At 35.5% G+C, this 14,982-nt stretch overlaps 1 protein-coding gene across 2 annotated transcripts; it reads left to right on the forward strand.

Moving 5' to 3' along the window:
* Positions 1 to 4,714: 4,714 nt before the first annotated feature.
* Positions 4,715 to 14,903, forward strand: LOC120071685 (kinesin-like protein KIN-12E). Of its 2 annotated transcripts, none has more exons than XM_039024062.1 (22): positions 4,715 to 5,259; positions 6,082 to 6,237; positions 6,314 to 6,397; positions 6,638 to 6,757; positions 6,911 to 7,024; positions 7,372 to 7,464; positions 7,676 to 7,765; positions 7,877 to 7,947; positions 8,681 to 8,755; positions 8,858 to 8,945; positions 9,711 to 9,769; positions 9,943 to 10,006; positions 10,173 to 10,238; positions 10,415 to 10,573; positions 10,642 to 10,746; positions 10,938 to 11,173; positions 11,383 to 11,452; positions 11,553 to 11,609; positions 11,704 to 11,766; positions 12,077 to 12,136; positions 12,254 to 12,333; positions 12,831 to 14,903. In XM_039024062.1, the coding sequence occupies exons 1-22, from the start codon at positions 4,999 to 5,001 to the stop codon at positions 14,863 to 14,865; spliced, it is 4,206 nt and encodes a 1,401-aa protein (XP_038879990.1). In that variant the 5' UTR covers positions 4,715 to 4,998; the 3' UTR covers positions 14,866 to 14,903. The 2 variants fall into 2 exon arrangements, with proteins under 2 accessions (XP_038879990.1, XP_038879991.1); XM_039024063.1 differs by having other exon boundaries at positions 4,716 to 5,259; positions 11,707 to 11,766.
* The last annotated feature ends 79 nt before the right edge of the window (positions 14,904 to 14,982 follow it).

Consider the following 14,982-nt stretch of genomic DNA (forward strand, 5'->3'; position numbering starts at 1 on the left):
AAATCTTGTAGTCTCAAATGCATCCACTCATAATGAGCTTTAGGAAGAATTAACTATTTTTAATCATACCTCTCTTTCAAATTTTTCCACGAGATATGTGTTGGGATTAGTATCCTAATTCTTCCGGAATCTCGTTGTTTTGTAAGGATACACATTGTTCAATGAATAAAATAAGTGTTATTTAATTATGATATTCACTCATATCCGATAAATAAAGCTCCTTGGTTATCTTATGTGAACTTAAGCATGTATGTGTGATATAAAATTGGATCATGCCTTAGGTGATAACCTGTGTGATATACAATTGGATCATGCCTTAGGTGATAACCTAAATCGGTCTGTAGTATAAAGATTAAGGTGGGATACCTGATCCTGGTGACACTACGGATACGACCCGTTTTGTAGAGATTTGCAAGTGTTGTAAACTACTGCAGATGGTAAATCCTGACCATTCATGTGGAGACGTGGAATAGGGGTATCCTATACAAATAATTTATATAAGACCTGGACCACGAAATGACTAGACTCTGTATATAACGCGGTTGATACTAGAGACTTGCATCTCACCTAAACGACCATAGGTGACACGAGTTTTGTGAACTCCTGCCTTTGAGGGCGGTCATTTGATTAGTATGGGTGAGAGTGGCCAGATTGCCAACTCAACATGTCTACCTTTTTGGGGACTTGTCTGATTTGGGAGCTGGGAACTTAATCCACAATATGAAATTCACTCATTTCCCGAAATAGGGATAAGTAGAAAGATTACTCCTTTAAGGGCTGATTCCAGGGCTTGAAAATAGTGGCCACAACTTCTATTTGGAAGAGAAGACTCAGTCATAATAGGACTATGACTTATGTTCATTAAAGGGATCGGTGGTACTTAAGGAGACAGATGTAACTATAGGGGCATAACGGTTATTGGCCCAACTGTACTTACGAGCGATCTGTGAAGGGTTGTCGCACTGCTCATTGGTTAAGATGGACACATAATATATTTGTACTGAGGAGAGTTCAATTGTCGGTCTTTAGTGAAGTATCTGACAGTTAACGGATGGTGGATCCCGTGGCTAAAGAGTTTAGTCGGTTATTCACGTACCGTTGGAGCTTTGGATCTACAGGTCCATGAGGTCCCCTTGGTAGCTGGGATTCTGTTGAGGATCAGTTCTTGGTGTTGATTTGAAATGTTCAAATTGACAACAGGTATTTTGATTATATATGATATAATCAGTATGATGTATGAGATACATCTAGTGGAGGATTAATGTAGATGAGATTTACATTAAGTACCATGGAATAGAAAAAGAACTATGATTTACATGTTTCATGAGATGAAATATTAAAACTATAGGTTATAAATATAGTATGATAAGTTGGTTATCATTTATATTTATAATAATATTAATTATTAGATAGTTAATACTTTTTATTTTAAAATAACCAAAGTAGTGGGTGGTTATTGGATCATGATAACCATGAGTTTAAAAGGAAATCGGTTTCCTATTTTGAAAAAGTAACTTTTCACAAAAGTTTGAAAAGAATTTGAGTTTTCTCTCTGGCGAAAAGAAACTCACGGAAGTCGTCAAGTAAATACAGATTTACTAAACGATGGCTAGGCGAGCTAAACGATCGTGCAGTGTTTACTAAACAATCGCATAGCTTTGCAAGACGATCGCTAGCCCAAGGTAAACGATTGTTTAGAATCGACCGAGTTAAACGATAGAGCTAAACGATTGCATAGCTTTTGCTAGACGATCACATAGTTTTATCTAAACGATTGGGCATCGACCTATACGATAGGTCTCTGACTTCTCTCACTTGCCCAGTCGTGTATACGATCGTTGTTTTCTCCGTTCATCTACCTCACACCAAGTCCGAACAGAGCCTATCCTCTGGATTCTCACACCGAGAATACCAAGGTCATCTTGTTGGTGGTGTCAGACTCAACTCGACATCGTCGAGTTTTCTGGAGGCCTTCATGGTGCGGCGGAGGAGTTCATGTCGTGGAGGAGTTCGTGACCGAAGAGATCGTTAAGGACGAGCGCGAAGTGTTCATGTGGTGTTGCGATCGTGTAGATCGAGCGCTCGTGGTTGCGGTTGTTCAATCAGAGTCGTGCATTGGAGCGTGGAGACGTTTCTGCATATGTGCGTAGAGTTCTCTTTATGCATTTGTTGTTCATGCTGTAATTTCTAGAATTATTTGTGTAACCGTTTGTTTGAAGTCGACTGGATTTGTTGATTCATGATTGTAATTTAGAATTGTCTTGTTCCTCTACTCATGGAAATCTCGAGTTCGATTTCCTTCAATACGGGGATCTTTTATTGTAAGATGCTCAATTTTCAATCCCTCGTGGAGATGATGATGAAGGAAAATCATAGCTTTTGCTTTGTCCTGTCTGGATGTCGTATTTCCTTCTTAAATTGTTATCCCAAGGTTCATACATCCAGGTGAATTTTGAGTACCAATGACAAATAATTATTGCTATTAGTGTCAATGGCTGCGAATTCTAATTTCGTAAAGGTTTTTCATGGCAACACTATCACATAAGATTGATTGTATTTATATCAGAAATTTACTATGTACTAAATATGCAAAATAATCCCAACAAGAGCGTAGCTCAACTGGCATAATGTTTATACTATCAACCTCGAAAAAAAAAATGTAAGTTTGTGTTGATAATGTGTTGTGAACTTGATACCAAAAAAATATAATATAATAATATATATATAAAATTAAATAAATAAAAGGTTAAATTATAAAAAATGCCCCATGAACTTTATACTTTGTGTCAAAAGTGCTCCTGAAATTTCTAAAGTTTCAAAAATACCTTAAACTTTAAAAAAGAGTTCAAAAATACCTTGCGGTTAGTTTTGGATGGAAATCATTAAAGTTTTGTTTAGAAAATACCCATGAACTTTCAAAACGTTTCAAAAAATACCCCAACTTAATAAAAGTTCAAAATTACCTCTATTGTTGGTATTTGAATGAAATCGTTAATTCCTCGTGATAAAAATGACTTTAAAAAAAATGCTCATCGTGATCAATTTCTTTGAAGTGTTTTAATGTTCGAAAAGAACCAACTTTAAAATAAAGTATATAGATATCCTATTTTACTCATATGTGTACTCTCATATTTCTCTTAATTTTCCAATATTAGCTTATATTAATTTTCTAAACAACCAAAATTTTAAGTTAAAACATAAAATACCACAAAATTTCACAAAATTCCAAAATCAAAATATCCATTTGAAATATACCAAATGATAAGTAGTCAAGTTTTTTTAAAAAAATATCAGCCTAAAATGTGTTTGTTTCTTAGGAATTTAAGGGGTGTTTGGCCCCCAATTGGGTTGGGTTGGGTTGGAAAAAAAAAAAAAAAAAAAAACCATCCACAATTTGGTTCACCAATTATTAAAGAGGTTTATTACCTCGTTATTCGTGTTAACTCACATTTCTCACATCGTTATTCGTATCAACTCTCCCAATTACACTCCTCCTATAATAATTATCAACTCAACTCAACTCTGCACGCCAAACATCCCCTTAATATTTATTTTAATTCTTAGATAGGTTATCGAGCAAAAGAAGCTGTGGGGACGTCTCAAATGCAATTCAGGCTTAAATGGAGCAATTAGCAAGCAATCGAAGATAAAATGGTGAAATCAAGGAATGGAAGGCACGACGTTGGTTAAACGCTACGACACTTATGCCCCGTATCATTCACAGAGACAGTTTGTTAGGCCAACGTTGCAGTACTGCTCTACAGCGCCACATCGGTCTCCATGTGATACGTGTGCATGAAGGCATTCCTTCCAATTTTCTCTCCAAGGCGCTTTGTGAGAGGGCCTTCAGCGTTGCAACATTTTGGTATGTTTTGGTTGTTGAGAAAATTGGTATAAGCTAAAAATTGGAAAATTAAGAGAAATATGAGAGTACGTATATAAAAAAAAATTGAGAATATCTATATAATTAATTTTAAAACTGGTTCTTTTCGTACATAAGAAAACTTCAAATAAATTGATCGATAGGAGCATTTTTTTTTTTAAATTTTAAATTTTAAAGTCATTTTTGTCACGAGAAATTAACGATTTTTGTTCAAATACTAACGGTTGAGGTATTTTTTAAACTTTTATTAAGTTAAAGATGTTTTTGAAATTTTTTGAAAGTTCAGGGGTGTTTTTTAAACAAAACTTTAACGGTTTCCATCTAAACTAACAACAAGGGTTTTTTTTAACTCTTTTTGAAAGTTTAGGGTATTCTTGAAACTTTTGAAACTTTATGGGCATTTCTAACACAAAGTGAAAATTTAGGGACATTTTTTATAATCTAACCTAAATAAAACAACAAAAGATGAATTTCTCCACTTTATTCAATCATTTTAGATTGGTTGTTTTCCAAAACCCACCAAATGTCACTGTTTATAGGCAATTTTGTAAGTAGGGAATGGATTATATGGACACTCGAGACACATGGACAACACATGAGATAAGGGAAAATGACACATGGGTAATGGACATTATAATAGCCATCTACATTGTATCTAATTTAATATATTTATAATAATTATAATATTTGTTGAAAATAGTGAAACTAAAATTATATATTTAAAAATATATAGAATAAATTAAACAAATTAGGGAGGCAAAATGGTAATTCAAACATTATTATTTTATTTACTCCAGAAAAGCGAAAAAAGAAAAGTATCTACACCGGACAGTTTAAAATTTAAAATGGCACTCAAACGGCCATAAAAACTAAAACTATTGAATCCTCACAACAAATCCTGACCGTCCATCGTCTGATCTTATATCCGTCTTCCACTTTCCCTCTCTTTTCGAAGATCCCTCATTTTCAAATCGTTCGAATCACTGCTCCGCTCCGCTCTGCTCTGTTCTCTCCCTCTCACAGCAGCCCTCTCTTCTTCCATTTTCGCTGAAGATCGGTGCATTTCTGAAAGAATTTCATCCACAGGAAGAAATTTGAACTAATTTCCACTAGCAATGCCGTTCATATCGGATACGGCTAGTGCAATCAAGAGCCGATTCGGGTTTCAGGATCATGCATTGAGCAGTGGCAATCCTCCACGGGGTTCACCGGATTTTCTTAAATCGGCGACCAAGGAGAGTGTCACTCAGACTTCGGTTATACGGAGTATTGACCAGTTCAGCGATGAAGACGCAGTCAGTGATGTTACTGGATCGTCCAGCCAGTGCTTTGAGCTTCATGAAGATCCATCGTTCTGGAAGGATCACAATGTGCAGGTAACTTTGGGACTGTTTGGTAGAATTGGTTGTATTTTAAACCCTAAGTTTTGAGGAAAAACGAACTGGTTTATGTTGATTTGGATAGCAGAAGTTAGTTGTAGAGGTTCGTTATAATAGTGGACATTCGGGCCATTTCATAGCTCAATTGTTGTTCTGCTGATTTTTATTTTGTAGATGAGACTTGAGAGCAGGAAATCTTTGAGATCTGCAATTCGTAGAAATTACATTTATTGTAAAATGACCACCGAATAACTTTATCGTGAGGCCCTTGGGTGGCCTTGTTTCATAGAATTATGTTCAATTAACTGCGGTGATGACAATCATGTCGAGATTAACTCTGTAATTTCTTCGCCTTTCCTGTTCAAAGTAATCATAAAAAATTTCAGCTGGCAGCACAAACTTTACACAGCTAATTTACATTTGGAAGTTTGGCCTAATTCATATTAATTATCTGAGTATTTGGAATTCATGGGTTCTCGAATTGAAGAACTGTTGTTTGGGTGGTTACCTGCTCATGACGAATCAGTATTAGAAATCCGTGGATGTCTTTATATGCTGTGTTTTTCAGGGTTTATTGCCTCAGCTTACCTCTGCAGGCGATCTTGATAATATTATCCTTGGAGATCTTGTCATTTAACATATTTACTTGAAACTTATCCAGATTTTGTGTTTTATCCAAGTATTTGGAACGTATGGTTCTCAGAATGAAGAATTGTTGTTAGCTCTGGGTGGTTACCTGGTCATGCCGAGTCAGCGCTTCTAGTTTTAGTCCTTATATGGCGTGTTTTGAGGGCTAATAAACCCAGCTTATGAATACAGGTGATCATAAGGATTCGCCCACTTAGTAATTCAGAAGTATCTTTGCAAGGCTATGGAAAATGCGTTAGGCAAGAAAGCTGTCAGACTGTTACATGGACAGGGCATCCTGAATCACGCTTTACGTTTGATTTAGTTGCAGATGAGAATGTCAGCCAGGTAGTTTTTTCCAATCGTGTATGCGTTCTTCCATTACCCACTCTGTTTATTGGGACTTACTTTAGCAGTGTTACAGGAGAAGCTTTTCAAAGTGGCTGGATTACCCATGGTGGATAACTGTGTAGGAGGCTACAACAGTTGCATGTTTGCATATGGCCAAGTAAGACGTTCAAACTTTCCTTGTTGATTCTACATGTTGGGTAAAGCTTCTAGCATTTTCTTTTGAAGAATTATGAAGATCACGTGTACCAAAGTAACATATAAAATAGATAAATATTCATATAGTTCCTGAATTCTGGTGTGACTGATGGTGGATGTTCTTTGAGTACACTCGTTTTTGTGAGTATATATTTCTCCAATTTGAGGTCTAAGCTTCAGTGATTATAATTTTTATGTGTAGACTGGAAGTGGAAAGACTCACACCATGCTGGGAGATATTGAAGGAGGTACACGAAGGCACAGTGTCAACTGTGGGATGACACCTAGAGTATTTGAATACTTATTCACGAGAATCCAAAAGGTATGCATCTCTTTGTTATGTTCAATTCGGGATTTAGAAAGGTTTCATTGGGATGGTCTTTTGGTTGCTGATTCCAATGCCTTTTAGCAGTTACATCTATAAGTATTGCAAAATTTTTCAGTAACAATAGTTAACTTGATTATGATCTATTAGGAAAAAGAAGCTCGGAAAGATGAGAAGCTGAAGTACACTTGTAGATGCTCATTTCTGGAAATATATAACGAACAGATACTTGATCTTCTGGACCCATCATCTAACAACTTACAGGTAAGAGTAATATTTTGTAAGAATTGTTTTAATAAAAAAGAAAGCTTTAGTAACTGAATGCGATACGCTTGGAAGCATAAATGGCATCACAGAACGTAAGCAAAATCTTTAACTTGCTTAGTTATGATGTTATTTGTTCAGTTTTTACAAGAGATCCTGTTCGAAATGGAATTGAATCAAAATGATTATGAATAGGAATGTCCTGAATCAGCAACTTTTTATCTTCATTTTTCCTCCTCCTGATTTATGAATTTATTTGAATCAATCATTTAATTTTCCTACTATCCTTTATACAATTTAGTTTGGAGTTGGATTTGAAGTAACATTTTTTTCCTAATACGTTACAGATAAGAGAAGACAGTAAGAAAGGGGTTTATGTAGAGAACCTCAAAGAGATAGAAGTTACAAGTGCTCGAGATGTTCTTCAGCAGCTTATTCAGGTAGGTTCTGAATGGCATTTTATAAATATCTTGAATGGTGGGCTGAAATCAGTTACTAATCCCTATTGACACGACGCTCAAAGCTTTTTTTCAACCATTCAGTATTCATTATACGCACATCAGTATAAAAGGTCCAGGAGATTACAAGATAGGAATAATTTGCTGACTTTAATTGTGCATGTAAAATGAAAGTTCCCCATTATGATTTCAGGGTGCTGCAAACAGAAAGGTGGCATCCACCAATATGAATCGTGCTAGCAGTCGTTCCCATAGTGTATTTACATGCATCATTGAGAGTAAGGTAAGTTTCGATATCCAATTTTTAAGGAGAAAAGTTTGGAACTCTTTCAAATGGTAAACCTTTTATTGCTTCCAGTTTAAGATAATTGACAGTAAATTTAATGTTTCTTAGTGGGAATCCCAAGGCGTAACTCACCATCGTTTTGCTCGACTTAATCTTGTTGATTTAGCTGGATCAGAAAGGTAAATTATCCATCTTTACCAACATCTCCTCCTTCCGCCTCCTTCCACTCTGCTACTATTCCACATGAAGCGAGACTTTCCTATACTACTGTAATATGGAAAATTTTCCATACTTCCTCCATTAATTGTGTGCCACATCAACATGCTTTTAAAGATTGAGTGAGATTCACTAACATTAACGTGGAGTCCACTAATATTTATGAAGACAAATTTATGGTGTGAACAAAGGGTGTATGGTACTCCCATAGTACTAGAAATTTCCTCCCACGCAAAGTATAAAACAAGATGACAATGTAATTCACTCTAAAGAAGCCAGTCAAAATTTTCAGCACTTTTCACCATGTTATCATATCATCTTCATCTGTGTGAGTGCTTGAAATACCTTTTTTTTCTTTTTCTTTTAAGGAAACCGAGTCTTTTCTTTAGGTAAATGAAAAGAGATATAAAAGCTCAAAGATACAAGAAATTCGAAGCAAAAAGATACAAGAACATAGCCAAAACAACATAATAGAGAAAAACATACAACCAGGAATAAATTCAAAACAGCAAACTTAATAAGTCTCTATAAAAAGCAATCCAAGTTTAAGAAAAACATACACCCAGGTTGAAATATCTAATTTTAGGAAGGAAAAATATATCAATCAGTTTCACTTTCTTCCATGAGCATGCACATGCTTTCCACCTATGCGTTTGAGATTTTTATTCTTGAGCTTTATACATGGATCCTAACCAGGCAGAAGAGTTCTGGAGCTGAAGGTGAACGTCTTAAGGAAGCTACTAATATCAACAAATCTCTTTCTACATTAGGGTATGCTTTTTAAGCTTTTATCTCAATTTTTTAAATTTGTAGCAACCAGAATAATTTGCTGAACTCAAGTATTTTTGTTATGGAACGTGTTTAAAACTACAGGCTTGTGATAATGAACCTAGTGAACATATCCAATGGGAAGTCACTTCACGTACCTTACAGGGACTCCAAGCTAACATTTCTGCTTCAGGTATCGAAATGTAGTTTGTTATATCAACAAAATTTTATTTCACTTTTATGAAGTTAAGAAACTTGATTTCTTTGAAACATTCTGTGTAGTAATACTTGTTAGGAATGAGAATAAAATCCCACATTGGTTAGGGAAGGAAGTGATCATGGATATATAAGTGTGGATAATTATCTCCATTGGTGTGAGCCCTTTTGGGTGGTACCAAAAGCAAAGCCACGGAGGTTTATACCTAAACTGGACAATACGATTGTAGAGATAGCTGGAGGGTCGTTATCCCTTTCAATAATGGGGAATCATATATTTCATTAAAAAAAAGTGATGAATATGACACGATGTTCTTTTGTTCATATCAGCTAAAATGTTTTATTGTGCATTGCATTAAAATGTGCTCAGGTTTATTTATCATGCGATTTTGGTTGAATTTGTGTTGTAATTTTGATACACTGCGACAAGTTTGAAGCTGAACTGATTGCTGGCAACAGCTTTTAGTGAAATAAATTTTTTGATTAAACATCATTGTTATTTTTTGATGAAATATCTTTTCTCAGTACAATAGTAATTGCTAAATTAAATGATGAGTTGTATTAGAATGCAGGTTTAGGATTATGGTATTGAATATTCAAGTTGTTTGCTAAATGCTACCTAGTGCTTACATGTTTTAGAACACTATGCGTACAACCAATGTAATTTTTGTTTGCTTTCTCATTGTAGACTTGTAGTCTTACTACAACTTATTTGTTGTTTTATGAACTTGTGTTGTATCAGGATTCTTTGGGAGGAAATGCAAAAACGATCATAATTGCAAATATCAGTCCTTCAAGCTGGTTAGTGAATTGCTATTTTACTAATTCCCACTTAATCATGTGGATAAATTCTTTTTGGGGTTCAGGTTTTTTTCTGTATTATTCATAAATTTTGTCTGTATGCAATCCTATTGATGATTTTTTCCCATTACGCTTGTCTGAATCTTTGGAAACCTTGTTTTCGGTCCTTGCAGCTGCTCTTTGGAAACGCTAAGCACGTTGAAGTTTGCACAACGTGCTAAATTTATAAAGAACAATGTATGTTTGGTAGTCTCTTTTGTATGCTTTCTTTTCTCTGCTGAAGATGGTAGACAATATGGGCTCGTCATCCACCAGATATTTATTTAATTATATTTTGAAACTTGAAGTAATGTCATCAACAATTTTCTTCAGCGCTCATCATAAAATTTTTGCTCTCACTCAGGCAATTGTGAACGAAGATACTTCTGGAGATGTAATTGCCATGAGGTTGCAGATTCAACAACTTAAGGTATCAAGATGTCTACTTTGAACTTGGCTTGTATTCTTTCATCCGGGTTGTTAAGATTTCTATATGAAACTGGAAAAAAGATATGAAATACAAATTAACTAACTGCAGCTTCCGAGTTAAAAAAAGTTTGATTCGGGTTATTGCTAGTAATTTACACGCGTTTGTTCAATTTTCAGAAAGAAGTTTCCAGGTTACGGGGTTTGGTTAGTGGAGGAGGAGACAATCAAGATAACGACAGTTTAGCAGTAAGCTTTCCGGGATCTCCAGGAACCTTGAAATGGGATGGACTTTACGGATCAATGAGTCCTCTTACAACTGGGAAAAGGATGACTCAGGTACCGACCGTTACCCTCTTGGAGGAAATTATTTTGAAATTATTGTTATTAATTTTGATATATTTCAGAGGAGAGACTATGAAATTGCCCTTGTTGGGGCCTTTAGAAGAGAAAAGGATAAGGACATGGCATTGCAAGCATTGACTAACGAAAATCAGGCAGCGATGCAACTGGTACGTTAACCAAAGTAATGCTGCTTCTTGGTTCATGGCCGCGCAGCAGACTTCCACAAATAATTATCCTTGTCATTAATGAAGAATTTAAATAATGTTAGAAGGTGGAACAAAGGCATGGTGATTGGCATTTGCTTTCGTAGAAGATATCCAGTTTCTCATTGTTGACTATTCTTGTTTGGTATGATTAGGCCAAGCAAAGAGAGGATGAAATACAAGGCCTTAAAATGAGACTACGGTTTCGAGAAGCAGGAATAAAAAGGTTGGAAGCAGTTGCTTCTGGAAAGATCTCTGCAGAAACACACTTGCTGAAAGAAAAGGAGGAACATTTGAAGGAAATTGAGGTTTTGAAAAATCAAGTTGATAGGAACCAAGAGGTGACCAGATTTGCTATGGAAAACCTGCGTTTGAAGGAAGAAATTAGAAGGTAGGTTCTTTCTCTTCTCGAGTACACTAGAGGAGCTTACTATAGTTCAGGATCATATGCAATCATTTCAAATATAAATGTGGAACTGATCTTGAATTTTGAGATAAGATTCGTATATTAGAAATATATACACTATAAAATTAGTCTAATTTCAACAACATCAGTAATTTTCCTTTTTCTTTCCTTATCTAAGCTGCATTAGTCTACAGGTTGAAGTCATTTTACGAAGAGGGCGAACGGGAGATGGTGCACGACCAGATCATGGTATTGGAGAACAAGGTAAAGGGATTAAATAGAATCCTTCACATTTTATTTTAGGATTAATGGCAACAAATTTTAGTTTCTAATGAAGTCATGTTTCTTGCAAGAAAATCTACAGTTACTGGAAGCACTTGATTGGAAACTTATGCATGAATCAGATCCCTCGTCAATCCAGGTACTTCTACAGATCTTTTTCTGAATTTTGGTGAAATATCATTAAATGAATTTCACTGCCATTCCCTTAACTTCTATATAAAATTGCCATCCAGCAGAAAGGAAATTCAGACATGATAGCAGATATCGATGACGAAAACTTTCTTCTTACCAATCAGGTCAGACCGAGATATTATCTTACTTTTTTGTCCCTAATAGGAGAGAGTTCCCATTTAACTATAAGAATCGAATGAAGAATGATTGTGTACTTCAGTCTTAATGACAGTTGAACATGATTTATGATTGATTGTGTATTTCTGTAGTTCAATTGCAGGACATTTCTTTCATTACTTTTATATAGGGAGAACATGGAATTGGGCAATAAATTAATAGCCGTATAACTAGTTTGCTCGATAAATTTAATTTCTGAAGCATCAGTTACTCCCAGTGAATGAGGTTCTCACGGTTCTTTGCATCTTTCGAATTTAGGAGCGAGGATCACCATGGAAATCTTCAATTAATGAGGAGAATGGGTTCCTTCGCATGCAGGTAGTTGCTTCAATATAAATGCAATATAGAAGAAGCTTAATTCTGTTTCTCAGATATATTCTCCTTGATTGCTATTGTATATTTACGTTTTGATGATGTGAATATTAATGTTTTAAGGCCATTCATAACCAAGACGAAGTGGATACACTTCGCAAGAAACTTGAACTCTGCCTTGAAGAAAAGGAAAAGTTGGAAAGGTAATGTTATATGCTCTGTAATGTTTTCAACAGCTATAATAGTCCATTTATCTGAAAATGTTATTTAGTTTTGTGAGAGTTTTCGTTTAGGCCTCATTTGATAACCATTTGATTTTTAACTTTTTTGTTTTTGAAAATTAACCCTATAGACACTATTTTCACCTCCAAATTTCTTCCTTTGGTATCTACTTTTTACCAATTGTTTAAAAAATCAAGTCAAATTTTGAAAACTAAAAAAAATAAATAAAAATAAAGCTTTTAAAAACTTGGTTTAATGTTTAAAATTTGGTTAAGAATTCAACTATTGAACTTAAGAAAGATGCAAATCATAGTAAGAAATGAGAAGGAAATGAGTTTAATTTTGAGAAACCAAAAACAAAAAATGAAATGGTTACCAAATAGAGTCTTGCTATTTATAATTATTGTTATTATTATTTATAATGTTGGTTCTTAAATTTAACTTCTATGATGACAACTCAGTACATCTGATCTTGCAGGCATGTAGATGAATTGGCAGCAAAATTGGGGTCTGAGCAGTATACTGGACCTGCGGATAGAGCTAATCAAGTTGAGCTTCCTTTGGCATCAACTGACACATCCACCATCAATTTTAGTGACCAAATCGAGTTAATGACGATGGTCGATGCCATTGCTGCTGCTAGCCAAAGAGAAGCAAATGCTCATGAAACGGCAATAGCCTTATCTAAAGAGAATGATGAACTGCGGATGAAGCTAAGAGTTTTAATAGAGGATAACAATAAACTCATCGAACTGTACGAAACGGCAGCTTCTGAATGCAAGTACAGAAATGAAAATAAAGTTGAAACTGCACAAAATGATGATAAAGTGGCCGAAATTTCCAATGAAAAAGAGGCTCATGAGAAGGCGGTTGAGAGGCTACAGCAACAGCTAGTGGAAATGCACGAGGAAAATGATAAGTTAATGAGTTTGTATGAAGGGGCCATGCAGGAGAAAAATGAGCTCAAAAAGATGCTTTCCTCTTTAGAACGTGCGAAAGTCGACACCAGAGGAGAGTCTGATTGCATTGAGAAGTTTGTTGGAGTTGATGATGGGATGAACAAGGCATGCGTTGAAGAAACTCTCAAACCCAATGAGGCACAAAATTTGGTCTTTCAATCTGTACCACTTGAAATGGAAATGCTCGATGGAGCGGAAGTGAGCAACAAGTCCATTCAAAGCCAGGAAAAATCTAGTGAAGAACAAAATGATGGTCTTGTTGGAGATGAATTATGTCCCGACATAAATTTCGATGTCAAGGGAGGGACTCAGTTGGATGAAGAAGACAAGTCTGTTGAAGAGAAAGATATGTCTAGTTTGGACGATGTAAAACAGATGGATGTTGGAACTTGTATGGAAATTGAACCACCAGCAGCTCTTATTGTAGAAATGTTACCTGAAGATTTAAATACGATCAGGAAGAAGCTCGAAAGAGCAGATGAACAACTTTCAGAGTCAACCAGAACTGTCACTGTTTTAAGTTCACTTGAGAAGATGATATTTGAGGCTGATAAACTCTCGAAACAGGTTGAAATTGTGGAAGATGAAGTTCAGTCAAAGCAGAAGGAGGTTGAATCCTTTAAACTGGCCTTATCAGAAAAGCAAGAAAGTAGAGATCTTGCACAGAATAAGTTTTGTGCTTTGAGATATTCTCTAACTAACTTCTCTTCTTCAATATTTTATTTTGAACAACGAGAAACAAGGGCAAGAGAAAGAGTAGATGCTTCAAAAACTTATTTGGACCAGAGGAAAAAAGAGTTGGCCTTCCTTCAAGCACGCAAAGATGAAATCGAGACTCGACATATTAAGATTCAAAAATCTGAAGTGGAACTGAGGAGCAACCTTGCAAGCTTAAAATCTAAAATAGATGAAGAAAGTCAAAAACAGGAAAGCGACAAGGTCCTCTTTGCAATAGATAATATTGAGAAAACAGATCCCCAACCAAAGAACTGGCAGTTTGCTGGTCGAGCTACGGATTTACTCAAATCTGCAGAAGAGAAAACTAAGTTGCAAAATGAAATGAAGCTAGCTAAAGAAAAACTTGGGGTCATAAGAAAGGAACTCGAAGATTTGATGAGGAAGTCTAGAAAGGTTGATAGTGATATTGAAGCTGTTCAGTTGGAGGTACAGAAAGCTTCAAGGTCAGCCGACGAAATGGAAGTTGCAATGCAGGGGGTAATCAATGAGAAGAAGACGCTGTTGGAAATTCAAGATGCTGGAATAACAGAATTTGAGAACATTATTTTGGACTACCAAGAATGTATGTTTGAAGCAGGTCTGAAGGAGGCAGAGATAAAAATTTTGGAAGAAGAACTGCAAATGGAGCATAGAAGGATGGAGGAATTGATAACTGCGAAGTCGGTAGCCATCCAAAAAATGACCCAATTATTAGAGGATAACAGGCGTAGCTCATGCTTTTTATCAGAAAAAATGGAAGAAGAGTTGAAAGGCATTCGTTCTTCGGTTATGGAGGCGAAATTATTGTTAGGGGAAGGAGATCTACAACACAGTTAAGTTTTCATTTAACTGTTGCCACAATTTCTGTATATGTGCAGGTGTAGATGATTGTGCCGATTATGCCTTATTGATTGATCCCCTTTTTTATCTTTTTTTTTTTCAATAAACTATTCT

The sequence above is a fragment of the Benincasa hispida genome, chromosome 2 (genome assembly GCF_009727055.1).
Source record: "Benincasa hispida cultivar B227 chromosome 2, ASM972705v1, whole genome shotgun sequence".
Taxonomy (NCBI): Eukaryota; Viridiplantae; Streptophyta; class Magnoliopsida; order Cucurbitales; family Cucurbitaceae; genus Benincasa; species Benincasa hispida.

Coding starts and splice junctions, on each gene's coding strand:
- LOC120071685 (XM_039024062.1), top strand. CDS start 4,999: ATGCCGTTCATATCGGATACGGCTAGTGCAATCAAGAGCCGATTCGGG. Junction 6,758..6,910: donor TATTCACGAGAATCCAAAAG/GTATGCATCTCT, acceptor ATGATCTATTAG/GAAAAAGAAGCTCGGAAAGA. Junction 7,766..7,876: donor CATGCATCATTGAGAGTAAG/GTAAGTTTCGAT, acceptor AATGTTTCTTAG/TGGGAATCCCAAGGCGTAAC.